General features: G+C 55.4%; 2 protein-coding genes across 2 annotated transcripts; one reads left to right on the plus strand and one right to left on the minus strand.

Annotated features, from left to right (window-relative positions):
- Positions 1 to 333: 333 nt before the first annotated feature.
- ZIC5 (Zic family member 5) lies at positions 334 to 6596 on the minus strand. Its single transcript, XM_054380948.1, has 2 exons — positions 5306 to 6596; positions 334 to 788 (listed from the first exon to the last, which is right to left on the minus strand). The coding sequence occupies exons 1-2, from the start codon at positions 6594 to 6596 to the stop codon at positions 334 to 336; spliced, it is 1746 nt and encodes a 581-aa protein (XP_054236923.1).
- Positions 6597 to 15916: 9320 nt separating this feature from the next.
- Positions 15917 to 19467, plus strand: ZIC2 (Zic family member 2). Its single transcript, XM_054383092.1, has 3 exons — positions 15917 to 16919; positions 18851 to 19014; positions 19210 to 19467. Exons 1-3 carry the CDS (start codon positions 15917 to 15919, stop codon positions 19465 to 19467), a joined length of 1425 nt encoding a protein of 474 aa, XP_054239067.1.
- The last annotated feature ends 1155 nt before the right edge of the window (positions 19468 to 20622 follow it).

Genomic DNA, 20622 nt, shown 5'->3' on the forward strand with positions numbered 1-20622 from the left:
GAAGCATGGGCAATGTGGGAGCCGAGCAGATCCCTTGGTACTACTCCCCTGAAAAGCGTGTGTGGCTCGGGTCGCTGGGATGGCCCCAGAGTGGCGTTACCAAGGCTTTTTCTTACCAAAAGGGGGAAAAAAGTAGTCCGAGTCTCTTTAATTAAATTAGCTACCGTACAAACACCATAGGGTTTTGTACATGGAATAAATAGCGCGAGTCAAACCTGACGGCATTTCCACATCAGCCCCCGTGCCAGCGCGGTGGAGCCGGGGCCGCTAGCAGCGTGGCTCGCCTCGGCACAGCACGGCACGGCTTGGCGCTGCACGGTTTGGCCCGGCTCTCTAGGAAGCCGTTCTGCCCCCCGAGGTCCTGTGGGGCTCGTCCTCCTCGGAGGATGGGGAGGCGTCGCGGCTGGCGGGGGTACGGGGCCGGCGGGGAGCACCCCCGGCCTGGCAGACGTACCACTCGCTGAGGTTGGTGACGGGTGGGGAGAGGGCTGCGGCGCGGCCGCGAGGCGGCTCAGAGGCCGGGTCGGCCTCGGGGGGCAGTGGGCCGTCGGGGGTCCCCGCCGCCGCGTAGCCCTGGGAGGCTGGAGGGGGTGAGGGCGGCGGGGACTTGCAGTGGATCTTCATGTGCTTCCGCAGGGAGCTGGGGTGGGTGTAGGACTTGTCGCAGCCGCGGATCTTGCAGTAGTAGGGCTTGTCGGAGGTATGGACATGAGAGTGCTTCTTGCGGTCGCTGCTGTTGGCGAACTTCCTCTCGCAGCCGTCGAACTCGCACTTGAAGGGCTTCTCCCCTGCCGGGACACAGCAACGGCATCGTTACTGGCGGGCAGGCGGGAGGGGCACGGCCCTGCCCGCGTTCTGCCCGCTCCCCGCCCGCAGCAAGGCCGCCTGGTGTAGGCCCTCCGCAGCACAGCCTCCGGAGGCGAGCATCAGGGCACATCCTCTCCTTCCCTCCCTCTGCCCCTCTCTCCCCTTCCCCGCCCCCGACAGTCGGGACATGCCCGAGGCCTCTGACTTTCCCCTCGTGTTCTGCAAGCTGCACTATGTGGCTGGCGAGCTCCGGGCCCTGCCTTGTTTGCCCTCTGCGACGCTGCCCTCGCACACGAAAAACTTTCATTACCGCTCTAATGACTAAGCCCAAACAAAACCCCTCAATGTCTCCGAGGGCCGGCGTTTGCCGGCAGCCTGGCTCGCCTGGCACATCTCCTGCGTAATCCTTTCCCAATGGGGCACTACGCCACGGGAATAATTAGTTTGGGGAAAAGAAAAGTAGCACCTGTTTAAACGTCCCAATGGAAAGAAGGAGCACCCAGCAGCCAGTACAGTGAACCTGCAGGCTGAAGAGGATCACCCCGGACTCTGGTGATGATAGCAGTTGCTGGTTACCTCAGGCTGATTTGTGTTTAAAAATCTCCGACCGACGTATTTTAAGAGATTTACACATTGCTTAACAGTTAAAAGGGTTGTGAAAGTCAGCCCGGGGCGGGTTTGCCTGGCGTACCTTTCACCACCCACCCACATCCCCCCACCCCCAGCTCCTGACCCTACCATACCCTGAGACGTATATGTTCTGGCACATATAACCGTGCCCCGGACCGACCTTTGCCCACGGCTCCCGAGCAGGACTTAGTAAATGCCTATATCTGAGAGACTGGTGTGAGGGGGGAACGAAGGAAGGGGAGCAGGAGAGCGAGGGCAGAATGCACTGGATCTGTATACTGCTCACAGACGGGAGCTTCTTAACAGCAACTTTTTCTTTCCCTGCCATGCTGCACGTCAGCATGGAGCAGACAAACCTGCACAGATAATCCTTGTCACGATTATCACAACTCAAAAATGCTGTCGGTTTAGTCATGGGCTATACGTGTTTTCAGATCTGAGAGCTCAGAAATAATAACACAGGAGCTCTCAGTGGACATTTTTTTAATTTTACTACTCTTTCCATTTGTAAAACTGCCTCAATATTTAGCAAAAGAATGATGGGGGGGGGGAATATTTTTACTCTTAAAAGCTAGCTATTCCTCCTCGACTGTTACTATAGAAACGTGTGCTTCCACGTCAACTTTTTCACCTACAAGAGAAACGGTAGCTCTAGGAAAAATAAGTTTATCTTTAATAAAAAATGCTAGGAAAATCTACCTCGCGGGTTTAAAGTGGAGTTTTGATGTGCACGGAACCCCCCACATGCTCTCATTCCCACCGAAACAAATCTTACTTCCTTTTTTCATTAATTACTCTTTCTTTCTCTCACACCTTTTTTGCTTTTTTTTTTTTTTTTTTTTTTTAGAAACAAAACTAATCTCCCGGACGGTTTGGCCGATTTATATCTCCGTTACTCCAAGCATGCGGGCTCTCACATCCGGCTGCCGCTAGTGGCCCGCAAAACCTTTGAAGTGTAGCCCTCCTGGTTCCGACCCATCGGATCAAACCTTGTTCCCCCTGGTCGGGGCTTTAGGAAAATGCCTTTCTCACTCGTAGGCATCGTCTCGGGGGCTGTGCATGCCTCGAGGGGCCGGGGGAGAGTACTCCTTTCCTCCGACCCCCTCGGGAGTGCACAGGCCCTGGGTAGCTCCTCCTCGCAAGCCTCCGAATAGAAACAACCCCAGTCCCACACAAATCCAGGAGCGGGGAAGGGCCCGGAGTGTCCACGGCACGCTGACGAGGGCGTCACGTCAGAGCTTAACTGTTTATAGATGGTTTCAATCCAAGGAAGGGGGCGAGATGCCGGTGGCCGTACCGTCACTCCTCCCGGCAGAAGCAGTGTTGGCTGCGGAGGCGGAGCAAGAAAAGGTCTTGGGATAAATTTTTTTTTCGGAGGGGGAGGACGGGTTGGCAGGTAGGAATTATCGGGGAAACCCTGGAAATCTGCCCCTGTCTCCATCGAGGGGGCAGAGATTTTACAGGAGGAGGGGGTTCCCATCTCTTTCAGGATGCGTCGGGGTTGGAGACAGCAATTTGTCCCCAAAACGGGGCAGAAGCTGCAGGGCTCGGTGTGTAGCTCCCGAGATGGCGCTCTTGAGGAAAACGAGGGGGAAAGATAATCTAAACAAACTAAATGCCTCCTGAATTACCGACATACCCTTCTTCCTCCAGGGTTACCAGAAACATTCAAAAACCCCTAATGATACAATTATGGGTTATTATTCCCACCTCTCCCCAAAAAATGCTCCTAATAAACGAATAGTTTATCAGTGTTTCCTGCTCCCAGGCTGCACATAACTAAGTTATAGCTGAAGCGGCAAAGTTACAGTAATTAATCTGATAGGGACGAGAAGAAGGTTTGAAATCCTTCATCCACCCGAGAGCTATGCGTGGGGAAAAAATAACTTCCTCTCTGCACTTCAGCGGGCCGAGCGAGCTGTGATTTTAGAGAGCCATTGCCGTCCACCCTATGCCCTGAGGGCTGCTTTGTTGCTGCTGTCCTTTCTGCATAGTTTTCTCCCGTGAGCTCACTGTGCAGCCCTCGAGAGATCAGGGGAGAAGGTCCCACTCTCCGCAGACCCCTCGAGGAAAGAACAACTCCTGGGAAGGTGCGGGTAGCCCTCGGCTGCAAACTCCTTCCAATTTCTTTTGCAATGGTCCATATACTATGCAGGGCCTTGGGATAATGCTCAACCACAGTTCTGAGCTGCAGACTATGCCCAACGTGTATTTAAGTTATTTAGGGGGGATCCTTTTCCCACTGAATCCCTCTTTTCTGGATTAGCTCTTTCCTCCCACTTGGAGCTGGGATACAAAAGAAGCTGAGTACCCTAGAAAGGTCTGCGGTGACGTTTTGTTTTCCAGATCAAGAGAGATGGGGAAGGCTAGATGACAAAAACATGGCCATCCAGCATTTAACTCATTCTGTGGTGCCATTAACACAACAATCCCAAAAAATGTGTCAAGACCCTCGCAGGACAAATTACCCCCCCCAAGCCCCAGCTTTGGTCGCAGAGAGTTGGGCATCCTCAGATCTCCCCAGATATATATGGGCTTATGCACGACATATTCTAGAGATAAAAATCTATAATCTTTTCCGCCATGGCCCATTTGGTTTTACATCGGAGCAAGACGTTGCACGGACGCCGCTTTTCTCTTCCCGAGCAGCGCACAATAAATCAAGAAAGCAATTACAGCAACTCCACTTCCTTAAGTGTCCTCCGAGGAATAATATTTGTCTAGCACTATAAATCCTGCCTTCATTCCTTTTCGGCAGTGTTTTTACGCCCAGATCGAGAGGCGTAGTTCGAGGGTGGAGGGAAAGGAGGAGAAAGGGAAAAAGAGGGAAGGGGGGGGGTGGATTTTAAAAACAAACACGCTGAGGGGCTTAAAACGCACCCAGAGCTCCTCCGGGAGCCACGCGCCGGGCCCATTCCCGGGGGTATTCCCCGGGGTATTCCCCGGGCGTGCCGCTCCCTCCTCCCGCAGCTCCCGCTTCGCTAAATCCCGCCGGGCAGCCCAAATTGCTTTGAAGTTTCCTTCTTAGATCCACAGAGAGAGGCGTTCTTCAGCGAGCGCCTTCCTCCGCCCTGCTCCCTCCTCCGCGGCTCCGCGGGGCAGCGCCGGGAGCTGGGTCAGCGCCAGTAGCGCCGGCAGCTTCGGTAGTACCGGCAGTAACAGCAACCTCGGCAGCAGCGGCGGCGACAGCCGCCGTAGTCCCCGCATCATCGGTAGTCCCCATCGTAGCGACATCCCCGTAGCGAGGGTAGCCCCATCAGCGCCGGTCACGGGAGGAGCCCTGGTGGCGAGGGCAGCCGAGTAGCCCCCGCAACATCGGAGCCCGCAGAGCAAGGGAACTGCGCCCCCAAGAGCCCCCGCGGCCCCATCTCCGTCGGGCCAAGCGACCCGCTCCCGGCTCTGTCCTCGCTGCCAGAAGCGGTAGGAAAAGCAGAACCGCCGTCCTTCGCGAGTGAGTGCCGCCAGGCTAGCGCCCCCCGGGGTGCCCCGGGTATGGACAGCGTGAGCCAGGTCGTTCCGTCGCTGATGTTCTGTCTTCCGCCGGAGCTTCCGTTTATCTCCCACCGGTCAGCGCGCTATTTATTACTCGGTGTATTTATCCGGTGGTGCCGAGATGCGGGTGTTGGAGGGGGTGGGAAAGGAGCTGCCCAAGCTGCGGGGGGAGAACAGGTACGGGACACGTGTATGTATGGGCTGGGTGCGTGTGCGTGGCCGGGGGTGCGTGGCCCGTCTGCTGCCGAATTACTTATTCATGAAAAAGTCACATGTCCGGCGGTGCGTAGGAGAGGGGGGAAAGAGGAGGAACGGGGGAAAGAAATAGGGGGGGGGGGGAAGGAAACAAGCCCTTAGAGCCGGGGTAAGCACCCACCTGTATGAGTCCGCTTGTGGATCTTGAGATTTTCGGAACGGGCGAAGACCTTCCCGCAGCCGGGGAAGGGGCAGGGAAAGGGCTTCTCTCCTGTGTGCACTCGGATGTGGTTGATGAGTTTGTATTTCGCTTTGAAGGGCTTGCCTTCCCGGGGACACTCCTCCCAGTAACACACGTGGCTGCTCTGCTCGGGCCCGCCGACGTGCTCCACGGTGACATGGCTCACCAGCTCCTGCATCGTGCTGAAAGTTTTGGAGCAAGGCTTCCTAGTGCCCGGTGACGGCGGCGGAGGCGGCTCCCGGTCGATCCATTTGCAGATCAGCTCTTGCTTTATGGGCTGCCTCATATACCGCAGAAAGGCCCCCGCCGCCGCCGCCGCGGCCCCGACGTGGGCATGGTGGTGGTGGTGGTGATGGTGGTGGTGGTGGGGATGGGGATGGTGAGGATGCCCGTGGCCGGCTGCCGCCGCCGCTGCCAGGTTGAGGTTGACGGAGCCGTAGCCCTGCAGCGCCGAGGAGGAGGCGGCGGCGGTTCCGTAGTGCGCCTCGGCGCGTCCGTAAAATTCCCCGGCGGCGGCCGCCGCCAGCCCCAGGCGCATCTGCCCGTTGAGCGGCGGGTGGCGGCCGGCGGGAACACCCTGCTCGCCCGGCGGCGGAAAGGCGGCGTGCGCGCCGTCGGACGCACCGTAGGTGCCAGCGGCCGAGATAAAGACGCCGTGGGGCGGCGGGTGAGGGAGGTGAGGGGAGCTGGCGGGCGGGTGCTGCTCGCCCAGCGCCCCGTGCACGGCGGCGGCGGCGGGCAGCTCTCGCCGCAGGAGGAAATCCCTGCCTGCCGCCCCCCCACCCGACGGGTAGCCTGGGAGGACAGCGGCGGGCGGCGCGTAGGCGGCGGCGGTGGTAGCGGCGGCGGCGGCAGTGGCGGCGGCAGCGGTGGTGGCGGCGGGCGCGGCGAAGGCGGCGGCGGCGGCGGCGGCAGCGGTGAGCGCCTCGGGCGTGAGCTTGAGGGCGGAGGGCTGCGCCATGTGCTCGGGTCCGAGCGGCGTAAGGGCACCGCCGGGGTCGCCGCCCGCGTCCCCGGGGTGGAGGTGGGCCGCGTGGTTGGGGTGGACGTGATGGTTCCCCAGCCCCGGGAAGCCTGTCATGTTCTGGTGAGGAAGGGGCTGAGACGCTGCCAAATCCGCTAATCTCAGTGTCGGGTTCCTCTTGCTCAAAGGGGGCTCCATAACGACACAGCCAAGCCCATCTACGCTCGCTGTTGTTATTTTTTTCCCTCTACCCGCCTTCAAAAACATGTATATATTAAGCGGCTCTTTAACTTCTTTTGTCTGCGCTCCTAACTCCGCGCATCCCCGGCCCCGCTCTGGCCGCCCGCGATTGGCAGAGCCCTCACCACACACTTCAGCAGCGCGGTGGGAAACGCTGCTCGGACACGGCACCAGAGGGATTGGACAGATCCCGATGATTGGCAGCTGCTGGGGCTGCGCGATTGGCTCGCTTTCAGGCCGCCGGCGCAGCGGGGATCCGCCCCCGCCGCCCCAACCCCCCCAAACACTCACCTCCCCCCTCCCGCGCCGCCCCCCGAAGTTGCACTTGAAAAACTTCGCGCAGTGCCCGACGGGGCGCACCCGCCACTCCACGCATCCACACCACGCGCCCCGCCGGCAGCGGGCAGCAGCGGGCAGCAGCTGCCGCTCCCCCGCGCCTGACAGGAAGGCCGGCTCGGAGACATCGCGCTGCCGTGTTTATGTTTGAGGGGCGGCGGGACTTCTCGCCTCGAAGCAACCCGCTCGGGGACGAGGTTGTGTGTACTCATGTCCGAAGCAGGAGGATGAAGACAGCGCGAAGGGAATGCAGCCAACGTCTTCCTAAAAAAGAAGGGTAAAGGGGGGAGGGAGGAGGGATTCCTTTCCTTTAAAAAATAAATGAGTGAGCTGACGCGGGAAGAGGCGAGCAGCACATGTTAGGGAAAAGTTTTGGGAGCCTGCGCTCGTCTCATTGAGGGTTTCCTCCTTCCGGGGTGCCTCGCAGCCCCTTCCCGGGCTTCCCCTTCGAGAAACTCACCCCACGCCCCTCGGAGGGGCTGCCAGCCCTAACCGAGCAACGGCAAAACAGGGATGAAAATGCCGCTATTACACTGCCCTGGAGCATCGATGTCCCTCGACTCTTTCGGGCTGCCGGTGAGGGAAAGGGGAGATGGGCTGGGAAACGAGAGGGTCTCTGTCTGGGAGCTGTCTGTCAGAAGCTGCTGCCCTCGAAGAAAAGGAAGGAAAATTAGGAGGAAACCTAAAGAAGAAGGGTAGAAGGGGAGGAAGGGCCAGAAGGAGAGATCACCCCTGGAGTGCTGTGTGTGTCGATCCTGGAAGCGAAGCTCTTTTGGAGTGCCAAAACTGCCTCTTCCGCGCAAAGGAGGATGCTGCCGTTTGGATCTGCCGAAAAAGCAGGGTTGGGGCTTTCCCTGACAAACAAAAAGAGGGAAAAGAGCATTGCCGTGAGTTTTCTTTGGAACCGTGGGAAGAGAGGTGGCCTTTATTGATGTGTCATCTGCTCTTCTAAGGCTTCTGGCACTCCTGGGAACGCCTGGTTCTCCTGCACTCCGTGCGATCAGGGTCTGCCTGCCCTTCCCTGCCTGAGGGCAGCGACGGACACTCCTCCACCACGCCAGGAGAAGGAAAGGGGAGGAGGATGCCAGCAGACCCACCCCACCCCCCGGCACCCACCTCAAGGCCCTCCCAGGCCACCCAGTCCCCTTGACCAAACTAAATCTGTGCGTCCCTTCCGCAGCCCTTTGCCGACCCACATTCAAAAGAAGTCCCAGCTGGTCCTGCACGCCCTGGGCCAAATTCCAGTCCACTTCTATTCCCTCCTGCCACTACTCACCTGGGGAAAACTAGCAGGATTTGGCCCACGGCTGCCAAAAGGGGGCAGGGGCTGTATCTCAGAAGTCGTCCCCATGACAAGCCACGGCTGCCCCCAGTCCCCAAGGGGGAGCGAGACCAGCCGGTGCCCTCCCCACGGGAGCCAAACGGGTGCTCACTGCTCTCCTGGACATGGTGGGGGTTTCAGTGATGCTGCAAGGCAAGGAACGAGAATAAATAATATCTGTTTTTTTAAAAGGACTGCTCAATGGGTTTATTGCACAGTAAAAACTTCTCTCAAACTAACCGTACGGGTTATACGGGTATTTATATACATGTATTTTCTATACGCGCATTCAAACAGTGCCTATCCCCCTCCCCCCTCCCAGATTCTATGCACGTTGCTGGACGGACGTCCCGAAATGTCCCGGTGTGACCGGAGGTGCCGTGGAGGTGAAGAAGTGGAGCACGGCTCCCCGGTACCTTTTGCACGCCTCCTTGTCCCACTCTTGTTAAACGCAGCATGATATGTGTCTGTTATCGATTTAATATGTCTTAATTAAAATATATCCCCCCGATAAATTTGTTTTTATGAGGGGGTTATAAAACAAAGAAAATATTTTATAGCTGGGTAATAGGGGGCTGACCTGTGACTGTGGGGAAGTGGTAGCCGAGACTCACGTGGAAAAGTGCCCATTTTAAGGATTCGCTGCAAATGCCGGGAAGCAAGGGTAGCTGCGTGGGTCGGGAAGGTTTTGGACAGTGGTTTGGGGCCGCGAAAATTTAAAGTCAAATTAACACACCGCTCCTAGCTCAGGCACAGGCTACCGCAGTGTAGGGAGACGGGCGGTGCCTCCCCCGCCTCCAATCCCCCCAAACTCCCGGCAGCGCCCGTCGGGGGTCGACCTCGATCCCTACTCTCGCGGCGGAGCCGGCAGCAGAACCCTTCCTCTGTGCCCCGCTCGCAGGCAAACCCGCAAGGGGACACCGGGGAAGAATGCAGAGGCGAGGTAAAAGTCAAGGTTCCTCTAGAAACCGAGCTCGGCCTATCGTCTTTAGGAGGTGTTCAGCTGTAAAAAATATTGTGCTATAAGCCACATTATGTAAATGTATGCTAATGATCATGAACATCATTTACAAACAATAGTCTTTAACGCACGTCTTATTGATAGTTAGGGAGCGGGGAGCAGTATTTTATAACGTATGAAACATTCTTCTGGGGAACCATTAGAAAGTGAGTGTCGTTGCCACGCTCATCGGCAAGCCCTCCAAATCTCCCTGCTAAAATATCTTACCACACTCCCGACACGTCGTGGGTGGTTTTCTTCTCTCGTGGGGCTGCCTTGAAGCGTGAGGGAGGCTGTGGTGCGGGTCCCGCCGAGGACACGCTTGACTGGCTTTGGGTTCTTCCAGTGCCAGGCAGGATCGCCTAAAATCACAGCCCCCTGGTACCCCCCCTCACCGTGCCGTCATGGGGACTGTACTGAGGAGATGCGACCACGGGCGAGATGGTCATGGTTGCCCACGCGCAAGAAGTGGAGAGAGGGAGACGATTTGGCGGCGAGGCTCCCTGCCTCTCCTTTCTGGAGGGGATCAGGGGATGGATATTTTATGCCCTTAAAAATAAACTTCTCCTGCGCCAATAAACGCCCCCCTCTCAACCTCCTCTGCACCCAAGCAGGAGCTCAAAGGCTGGAACATGTCCCTGAGGGAGTATCGGCACCGTGCCTGCCGTCGGAGCTGCCACGGCCGTCGGGGCGACCAGGACCAGGACCCACCACACGTTTGAAATGGGGACTTAGGAGCAAAAATCTGGGAGCTGCTGTTTTCAACGTGCACCTCGCCAGGGAAAGAGGGGTCTATTCTCGCATATCGCCTTTGGGTATTTGCTCATGTAGGGAAAAAAAAATCCACCCTTCAATCCCTATGTATATATATATATACACATGCATAAATATATATTTATGCATACAAGAGACACAAAGAGAGAGAGACAGCCTCAGTAAACTCAGGCCAAATTTTTGCTCTGCGCTTTCTCTCCGCAACTTCCACTCTCCCTGTAGCTGAACGTCACCATTGGAAGAAGCTGTTGAGATAAATCAAATAGTGACACTTTGACGGCTTTACTTGTATAAGCAATATGGTTACCATATGGCACTGTTATTTATGAATGACAGCATAAATTGTGTTACAAAGTCCACCGCCCTTTACCTGGGACACTTCTCTCCTGCCCGTAACGTTTATATGGGCATCTCCAGAAGAAAAAAGATGCATCTAATACAACTTGGTGTTGGGGCTGCAGACCCCATTTTAGGGGCGTCGCGCTCGGTCTGTGCTGGCTGCGCAGCAAGGCGTGCGGACGCGAGGAGCGCAAAATACTCGGCGCTGAGCGTCCCCCAGATGCAACTGGGCAGAGCAGGGGTACCGGCTGCCGTTCGTCCGATATTCCCGTCCTGGCAACTAGAGCCAGGCTGCTCCTTGCCCTCTTCGCTTCACGGCATCGCCGCCGAGAGCGCGCTTTTATACGTCAGCTTCTTGTTATCTACAAACATATATATATGTGAGACTGAGAGAACAATAAGTATTAATGGCATGAAAGCGAAGTGCTCCTTTCTGATACCCCCGCCCTGCCTAGCGGGTTTTCATTAAAAACAAATTAAAAACAAAAAAAACCCACAACCAAGCAGCACATTTGGGAGTCAGTGCTTTGGCTGAGATTTTCATTATTTCCCCTTTTTGCTTTTACATTAGACTGACGGTAAAAGCCTGACAAAGAACTTTTGTCCCAAAACGTGTTACAGAGGGAGGCTTCAGCACAACACATGTGGTCTTCACGGGTCATAGGTCGAACGGCCTAGAAGTGCCTCGGATCGGCACCATCAAAGGTAACCTGCAACTTAATATCCTGTTGATGAGCTTGTTGAATTTATGAGTGTCTCTGACACAGACAACGGTGCAAATGACTCCACTCAATTGGCCTCTTCTTCCCCCACTACGAGCCGGCTGTACGCCCCCTTCCCTCCCCGCACCTCCTCCCTTTAACTCCGGGGAGAAGCGAAGGCTGAATTTGGAAAGCAAGATCCTCTCTGCCCACCCCGGCCGGCCTTTCCACATCTTTCCCCAGCGAGACTGCATCCTCCGGCCGGCAGAGCCTCCGACCCGCCGCGGCATCCTCCAGTGCCTAGAGAGGAGCTGGGGGACAAAGCAGGCTTCCTCAGCCCCAGTTCGGGGGCGGTGACATCCGCCTGGGGAATGGGGTGAGAAGATGAGGGTGGTATAGGAAGGAAGAAATTGCTCTAGTTCGTCTCTATAGTCCCTACCTCCCCCCTCCCCCACTTCGCTTAGCATCATCAAGAATGAGAGCGGAGCAGTTTTAAAGAAAATCTCGGAAAACTTACAAAGAGGGGAATGGTTTCCCGGGAAGTCTGACGTGTGCTCGGCAGGTCTGGCACCTCCAGAAACCTGTTGAAAAACTTCTGTCAATAAACCAGTTTAGCACCGACTTTATTTGACCGATGGCTTCCCTCCTTCGAGAACTGACGTGAGCCGAGGGTTGAGTTCCCGGTGCCCGACAAGCCAGTGCGGGGCGGGCTGCCGGTGCCTCTGCCCCCTCCACGCCCCTGCTCCCTTCCTTCGTTACCCCGTGACACAGGGAAAAAGGGGCTTGCGGTTCAGAGGGGAAAAACACTTCTTAGGAGGGACAGCAACGTGACTTTGAACTTGGATCAGCTCCTCTGCTTCCTGCAGAGAGTAGGGCTGGAGCCCTGAAAGAATAGCCGAGCGCGGCCAGCCCGCGGGGACTTCGGCTGGAATCCAGCGGGTCCCCCCCTTAAAGCGCCCCAGTGCCGGCGCCACTGAGCGGACAGACAGTGGGGGGAGGTAGGAGGGCAGGAAAGGAAGGAAAGAAAACGAAAAGAAAAAAGGAAAGGAAGGAAATAAAATAAAAGAAAAAAAACAGAGGGGGCGGGGCGGTGGGGGAGTAAAGGAAGGAAAGAAAATTTTTAAAAAAGGAAAAGAAGAAAAGAATGGGGGAAGAAAAGAAGGAAAGATATAGAGGTTAAAGGAATAAGAAAGGGAAGGGAGAGAGGAAGGAAGGAAGAGTGGAAGGAAGGGTGGAAGGAAGAAAAGGAGGAAGGGAGGAATGGAGGGAGGAAATAAGGGAGGAAAAGAAGAAGAAAGAGAGGGAGAGAAAGGGAGGAAGAAAGGAAGGGAGGGAGGGAGAGAGGGAGGAAGGGAGGGAGAGAGGAAGGAAGGAAGGAAGGAAGGAAGGAAGGAAGGAAGGAAGGAAGGAAGGAAGGAAGGAAGGAAGGAAGGAAGGAAGGAAGGAAGGAAGGAAGGAAGGAAGGAAGGAAGGAAGGAAGGAAGGAAGGAAGGAAGGAAGGAAGGAAGGAAGGAAGGAAGGAAGGAAGGAAGGAAGGAAGGAAGGAAGGAAGGGAAGGAGGGAGGGAGGGAGGGAGGGAGGGAGGGAGGGAGGGAGGGAGGGAAAGAAAGAGAGAAAGAATGAAAGCAACCAAGAAGAAAATCCAGAAAGTACTTGTAAAAACATTAACTTGTTTTTAATTTTTATCTTTTTTTATCTTTTTCTTTCTTTTTTTTTCCCCCCTCCAAACAAAATACTAAGCAGTATTTATAGTTGGGACTCTTCCTGGACATTTTGGTCATTTTTCTAATCTCAGATTTTTTTTGGGTGGGGGGAGGGGGAAAGGATATTCAAGGGTCCAATTTTCTATATATGATTTTTTCACTAATCCAGAGGCAGATGATACAGCTTTCCTCTACAGTTTGGGTTCTCAAAATCCCCCGCAGCGGTGGCTGCTTCTCAGACATCCACCTCGGAAATCTTTCAGAGAAGAAAAATAGAATTTGTTCACAGTCTGTCCCTGGAAGCCTGGGGGGTCAGGACAAGGACAGCATATGCTCCCAAGATGCAGCCTGGGAAGGCAAGGTCTGAGGAACAGACACTCCTGCCTGCAAAGCCAGGATTGAGTGACGGTATGGCGAAGAGGAGAGGGCTGTTGTCACCAGAGGTGTAGCTCTGCAGTAATATTCAGTTTATCTTCTAATGCCTATTTTGGATTAGAAGGAGTCCCATTTCTGCTAGGATTAAATCCTCACCTTGTTCAAAGAGTAATGTCCGGCACTGGCACATTTCAACCACTTTCGGATAGGTTTAGAAATCTTTTAACTATTTAGTGACAGTGTTGGGGAAAACCCTATTTAAACAATCCCAATACACAGTGCTACCTTTCCCTCCCTTCCTCCTTTCATCCCTTCCTCCCTTCCTTCCTGCCTGCCTCCCTTCGTCCCTTCCATTCTTCCATTCTTTGTCCCTTCCATCGTTCATCCATCCATCCATCCATCCATCCATCCATCCATCCATCCATCCATCCATCCAACCGTCTATCCACCAACCGCTGAAAAAGCCCTGCTGAAGCACTGGGTCCAGATTTGACTGTGCACTGTGCCTGATGTGGGATTTAACATCCAGAGGAGGAATGTCACGAGGAGAATTTCCAAATGCCACACCAAAACCTGCAGCACCCTAAATGTTGGGTTGCTTCTTCACCAAGCATAGAGCTGATGGAAACCGAGAGGCAAGGTTAACAGCAGCACAGTCAGGATGGCAAATGTTATGTCGGGTTTTAATTTTTACAAAGCCTTATTTATTGGCGAGCTGCTTGCCCCGAGATTATTATTTTTCAGCCACTACAAAACAAACCGATGCAGGGGCCAGACATGTATTTACTAGAGGGGGAGGGGAAGGGGACTTGTTTGCTCTGTATGTGTGTGTGTGGCAGCTGTATGGTTTTTTTTATTCCTGCCGTGTAAGAATCCGGTTTCCAAATAACAATGGCAGGGTGGGTTTTGGGGTTGGCTTTCTCTCTTTCTTTTTTTTTTTTTTTTTTTTTTTTTTTTAAGAACGGGGGGAGACAAGGAAAACTCCTAAAGCGTCTTGCTCTCGGATGCACATTCATAACATATGCAGTTCGATTCCCGCGTAAGTGGTTTAAAAGCCCAAACAACCAGGGCGACCGTTCCCTTTTCTATTTTAAATTTTATTTTATTTTAATTCTACCCCCACTCCCCGCAGCTGCGGTTGCTCCCCAACGTGACTTTTATTTGATTCCCTTCGTGCTCCCTTTATTATTGATCATGAGTTTAATTTGCTTTACGCCCAAAAGGGGGAAGGGGCTGCAGGATGGGCGAGTTCCTCCCTCTCTCCGCCACCACCTAAAAAAAAAAAAAAAAGCCCCCCCCCAATCCCCCTCCCCCGCTCGCCCAAGCCCCCTGTTTATGTTTTAAGCCCCTCGCTTTGTTTGTTTGCCTCCCGAGGCAGGATCGCATGGCCAAGCGCACATCGATATTTTCCGTGCGTGTGCCTCGCCGAGCCTCACCCATCCGCGCCACGCCACTCCTTCCCCCCGCCGTGGGGGCAGGCGGAGGGCGAATGGACACCTCTACCCTTCACTAAAAAAAAAAAAAAAAAAAAAAAAAAAAGGAGCTGCCGACAGTGTTGGGCTGAAGGCGGCAACCGGGGCCGAGCAGGGCCGGGGCCATGCCGTAGCGAGTGGGGGCCGGCCGGCCGCGGAGCGAACGGCGGCGGCAGGGCGGGCAGGGCGCGGGGCGGCAGCGCCGCCATTAGCCCGTGGCCGGGGACGCCCGGATGGACGGGGCGGCTCGGGCCAATGAGCGGGCGCCGGGAGAGCGGCCGGGCGGTGGGTAAAGGCGGTGTTGGGAGAAGAGTCGCCAGTGCGGGCGGGGAGAGGGAGAGAGGCCAGGGGTGGGAGGGAGAGAGGGAGGGAAGAAAAATAGGGGGAGTGAGGGGAGGGGGGAGAAAAATAAAAAGCCGCCGCCTCGGCAGCGCCCACAGAAATAAACAGAGGAGAGAGACGGAGTGAGGACGTGGGCAGAGAGGAGCTGCAACTCCACCGGCCCGGCCGTACCGCTCCGGCCCCGGCGCTCCGCTGCCCCTTCCCGCCCCCTGTCTCCCCTCCCCACCCCCATCGCCGCCCTTATTGTTTTTAATCCGCCTGTGGCACCCCCCGCTCTTCCCCCTCTCCCCTCTCCACGCCCCTCCGCGGCGGCGGGCGGAGGCGGCACGGGGCACTCCCCGGGTCCCTTCGCTCCGTGGGAACCCGCGGCTGCAAGTTTTTCGCCGTGAGAGACACCGCTAATGCCCGGCGGAGGATAAAACGAGAACAGGAGCCTGGGGGTGGCGGGGGGGCCCGAGGCGGCGGGGAGGGCCGCGGCCCGCGCGGGGAGCGGCGCGGAGCAGGGCGGGCTGACATCCCGGTGGCGGCGGAGGGGGTGGCGGCGGCGGTGTGTTTGTGCGTGAGTGAGTGTGTGTGTGTGTGTGTGTGTGTGTGTGTGTGTGTGTGTGTGTGTGTGTTTGTGCGTGCCGCAGGGAACGGCCAGGCGAGCTTTGCCCCCCCTCCCTCCCAGTCCCCAGCCCCGTCCCTCCCCTGCTCCCCCTCCCCTCCCCTGCCCGCCCCCGCCTCAGCTCCTTTAATACACTTTGGTTCTCCGCTCGCCTTTGGACTCTGCTCTGCCTGGCTCCGGATACGGCTCCGGCGGCGGCGGCTGCGGGCCGGTGCGGGCGCGGGCGGCGGCGGAGGGGGGACGCGGCGACTGCCGGGGGGAAGCGGCGCGGAGCGGCGGCGGCCCCGCGCCGTGCCGGGCGGGCGACAGCAGCCCGGCAGCGGTAGCGGGGTGGCGGCAGCGGCAGCGGCGGCGGCGTCCCCGGAGCGGAGAGGACCATGCTACTGGACGCCGGCCCGCAGTTCCCGGCCCTCGGTGTGGGCACCTTCGCCCGGCATCACCACTCGGCCGCGGCGGAGATGCAGGACCGGGAGCTGAGCCTGGCAGCGCAGAACAGCTTCGTGGACTCGGCAGCGGCGCACATGGGCGCCTTCAAGCTCAACGCCGGCGCCCACGACCTCTCCCCCGGGCAGAGCTCGGCGTTCACATCGCAGGCGCCCGGCTACCCCGCCGCTGCCCTGGGGCCCCACGCCGCTCACGTCGGCTCCTACTCCGGGGCACCCTTCAACTCCACTCGGGACTTCTTGTTTCGCAGCCGTGGCTTCGGGGACTCGTCGCCGGCCGGCGGGCAGCACGGCATCTTCGGCCCTGCGGCCGGCAGCCTGCACCACCCGCACACGGACGCTCAGAGCCACCTCCTCTTTCCAGGCATTCACGACCAGCACGGCCCCCACGCCTCCCAAAACGTCCTCAACGGGCAGATGCGCCTGGGCTTGCCGGGGGAGGTGTTCGCCCGGTCGGATCAGTACCGCCAGGTCTCCAGCCCCAGGACTGACCCGTACTCGGCGGCTCAGCTGCACAACCAGTATGGCCCCATGAATATGAATATGGGCATGAACATGGCAGCCCACCACCATCACCACCCAGGTGCCTTTTTCCGCTACATGCGGCAGCAGTGCATCAAGCAAGAGCTCATCTGCAAATGGATCGACCCTGAGCAGCTGAACAACCCCAAAAAAAGTTGCAATAAAACTTTCAGCACCATGCACGAGTTGGTCACCCACGTCTCGGTGGAGCATGTTGGGGGACCCGAGCAAAGCAACCATGTCTGCTACTGGGAGGAGTGTCCCCGGGAAGGCAAGCCCTTCAAAGCGAAATACAAACTGGTCAATCATATCCGAGTGCACACGGGAGAGAAACCCTTCCCCTGCCCCTTCCCCGGCTGCGGAAAAGTTTTCGCCAGATCAGAAAACCTCAAAATTCACAAAAGGACGCACACAGGTAATTCGGGTTTCTTTCGGCAGATTTCTTCCCTCTGTCTGTGCCTGTATATATATATATATATGTATATATGTATATATACACGTGTATATTTATTTATTTATGTATACATTTATATATATGTAAACAGATAGAGACTCAGAGATGTAAAATGATGAGAGTGAAAAAATAAGGATGATCCCGTTTAGTATTTATTTTCCCGCTCCATCACACGGCTGCGTTTGTTTGGTTTCCTCCCCAGCATCCTCTCACAACCCCCCCGCCCCCCAACCCCTACAACCCCTTTCCCAGGTTTCGGAAGGGTTTTTTCCTGAATTCGCGGGGTTGAGCAATATAGGTTCGTGCCGAAGCTTGGCGGGTCTTTCCACAGAAATGTACAATACATTGCAAACTAAATTCTGCCGTCCTGCTAAAAGACTGAAGATGTGTATATGTGTATGCACACACATATATATACAGACACAAAACGCCTTATACATTTGCAATGCGCGGCGTTTGCATGTTAGCATGTAACTTCAGCGCTAGTGAACGTGCCGACATAAACTATACAATTCTGCACAAAATCCGTCATTAGTAAAAAAAAACTCTTTGGAAGTGCCAAAACGTCCCTTTTTGGCAGTGCTTTCCATTAAGTTTAAATGGTGTGAACAAGTCAATAAAATTTTCTCATTCCCTCTGAAAAAAAAAAAAAGGAAAAAAAAGAAAATGTTTTTAAAAGTCTTACTCGGGGTGAATTAAGGTGCTTTTGCAACAGTTTATTAAAATTATGTAGTAGGGAACAGAGGATACGAGGCTTGGAAACTTCCACCCGAATCAGGTGGAAGAGGAACGAAGCAGCCCAGGCTTTCCCCAGTGGAAAAATCGCCTGAACCGAAGGGTAACAAAAATAATCGCATCCTCCCGCCTCATCTATTATTCATTTACTACTCCTGCCGGCTCGAACCGTGCCAGACTATTTCATAAAAGACGGCCAAATATTTTAGCGACTTCCACTCCAAATATTTACCCGGAGAAAGGCTAAAAATTTCGAGGCCTATTGTTTTCTCAAGTGTGAAGCCCGATGCGAGGTGCCAGACGAGCTTTAACAAGGTTTAAGATTTGAGAAATGTATTTGCATGAGATGCCCGCACTGAAGTCATTGTGTCTGAGCGGATGTCTTTAAGAAACAATTTAGGTGCTAATGGAATTTAACGTTAAATGCTTTCCCCCCCTCGCCCTCCAAAGGAGGGGCGATGTGGAGTTCTCACCTCCAAATTACTACCCGGCATTTGGAGTCCTGGCAAGCAGGGCGAGAGGGATCTCTATGAAAATTAAATGAACTATTTTACAGACGTTTAGTTTTCCCAGCGGATGTGCGTTTATCTCGAATATCCATACACGAAACAATCTGCTCGGCCTTAAATATGCCGGTAATGGTTTCCAGTTTAACAGGATAGCGGATTTGGTACCGAAGCAAAACAGCTTTATGCTTTTTTTTTTTTTTTTTTTTTTTTTTTTTTTTGTGTGTGTGTGTGTGTGTGTAGTGTTGTTTTTTGTGTGCTTTTTTTTTTTTTTTTAATAATCGCTATTCTTCAAATTTTTTTCGGGACTGGCTCTGTGTCGGCACCAGTTGAAATTAGAAGAGGCAGGATGCCCGAGGCTGGGGGTGCCCGTGTGTGTGTGTTTGTTAGGAAAACAAGGCGGGGGACGGGCACTGTCTCGCTAGGAGTGAGGCAGTGGGCACTGAGATCGCAGGGGCCGAGGAAAAATCGGCCTTTTGCTTTGGGAAGATGCTGGGCGAAGCGATGGGAATAGGTGGGTCGAGAAAAGAGCGGGAGAAGGGAGGTGTGGGGGAAGTCCGAGGAAATCGGGTCCTGGGCTGCGTGGGGACTGCGAGGATTTTGCGCGGGAGCGGCCGCGCTCATTCCGGCCGTTTCGCCGCTTTCTTGCAGGGGAGAAGCCCTTTCAGTGCGAGTTTGAAGGCTGCGACCGGCGCTTCGCCAACAGCAGCGACCGCAAGAAGCACATGCACGTCCACACCTCGGACAAGCCCTACCTGTGCAAGATGTGCGACAAGTCCTACACCCACCCCAGCTCCCTGCGGAAGCACATGAAGGTACCCGGCCCCGCAGCCGGCGGCGGGAGGCGGGAGGGCGGCCGTTCTGCACCGGGCGCCCCATCGGGGCGGCGGGCGGCGGGCGCGGGGCCTGGGGGCGGCGGGCCGTGCCGGCGGCGGGGGGAGTGCCCGGGCGGCGGCGGCGGCGGCCTTCTCGTCCCCCCTCCACCCGGCCGTGTTGCCTTTGCCCCCCAGGTGCACGAGTCGTCCCCGCAAGGCTCCGAATCCTCCCCAGCCGCCAGCTCCGGCTACGAGTCCTCCACCCCCCCGGGGTTGGTGTCCCCCAGCGCCGAGTCGCAGAGCACCAGCAACCTATCCCCGGCTGCGGCGGCAGCGGCGGCGGCAGCGGCGGCGGCTGTGTCCGCCGTGCACCGGGGAGGCGGCAGCGGCAGCGGCGGAGGCGGTGGCGGCCACAGCGGCCTCTCCTCCAACTTCAACGAGTGGTACGTGTAGGGCCCCGCCGGACTGCTCTGCACGGCTCCGCCGTGCCCTCTGCTCCCTTCCCGCCCAAGAGGCGGCGGCAGCGGCGGGCAAGAGGGAGCGAACCCGCCGGAGATGCTCCAGGAGGTGCCACCGCACCCACTGGCAGCGACATGACGACCGAGCAGGATGGGGACGGGGATCTTTATCTTCCCACACCCCTTCTGCCTTCGGATCTTTTGTTGTTGTTGTTGCTGTTGGATTTTTTTCTTTTATTTCTTTCCAAGAACACTTTGAACCAGAAAAAAAAAAATCTATAAAAATATGTCCTGAAAATGTAACAGAACTAGTAAATAAATAGAGGAACAGAAAGAGGAGAGAGAGGGGCAGAAAAACGACCCCACATGCCACCAACACACCACCCAGCAAAAGCCTTCTCAAGCTGAAGTAAAGAAACTCTCTCTCTGGAGCCTCCAGACAAAAGATCAGAGACTCAAACCCCTCTGGCCCTGCTATCAGCACCCTCCTGCCCCAGGAACTGTGTACATAGTGGCCCTCTCCTTCCTCCAGTGAGGTGGGAAACAAAGTTTTCCTGGATTCTTGGTGTATAGAAGTTCACCCCTTTTGTAAACCATGGATTGGTCCTCATCTTATTTTTATTTTTTATTTTTTAAATTTTTTTTTAATTTTTTGGGGGGGTGTCTTTCTTTTTTCCTCTTCCTCCCTCCCTGAGAAAGTGGTGGACTTATTTTCATTTCTCCTGCTCCCCCTCCCTACCTCCCTCTCTCCTTTTTTAGTTCACTCCTTTTAAAAAAATAATGTGGAAGAAAAATGGTTTCTTTTGTAATTGTGATATCTTGGATATTGTGTTCCTTTTTAAGAGGCAACTTGATTGTAAACTGCATTTCAACTATAGACTGAGGGAGAAATACCGTGCCAAAGTCTCCATTCTGTTACTCACAGACACACACATGAACAACGCTTGTGAATGTATTTTTTTCTGTTAGCTGGGTTTACATGTGATGTTTTAGTGCTTTTGCAAGTTCAATTTGTTAGTTCCTGTTCAGAAGATTGTGAGGAAAAATAAACGTCGTGCCGTTAGCTTTTCTGTAATAACACCCTTCCTCCTGTAAATACCTGTTACCATATTTATCCATTTGTAATTAAATTATGGTATTAACTTGCTAC

The sequence above is a fragment of the Indicator indicator genome, chromosome 1 (genome assembly GCF_027791375.1).
Source record: "Indicator indicator isolate 239-I01 chromosome 1, UM_Iind_1.1, whole genome shotgun sequence".
In the NCBI taxonomy this organism is placed as follows: domain Eukaryota; kingdom Metazoa; phylum Chordata; class Aves; order Piciformes; family Indicatoridae; genus Indicator; species Indicator indicator.

Coding starts and splice junctions, on each gene's coding strand:
- ZIC2 (XM_054383092.1), top strand. CDS start 15,917: ATGCTACTGGACGCCGGCCCGCAGTTCCCGGCCCTCGGTGTGGGCACC. Junction 16,920..18,850: donor TCACAAAAGGACGCACACAG/GTAATTCGGGTT, acceptor GCTTTCTTGCAG/GGGAGAAGCCCTTTCAGTGC. Junction 19,015..19,209: donor CCCTGCGGAAGCACATGAAG/GTACCCGGCCCC, acceptor TTTGCCCCCCAG/GTGCACGAGTCGTCCCCGCA.
- ZIC5 (XM_054380948.1), bottom strand. CDS start 6,596: ATGTTTTTGAAGGCGGGTAGAGGGAAAAAAATAACAACAGCGAGCGTA. Junction 789..5,305: donor CCACAAGCGGACTCATACAG/GTGGGTGCTTAC, acceptor GTGTCCCGGCAG/GGGAGAAGCCCTTCAAGTGC.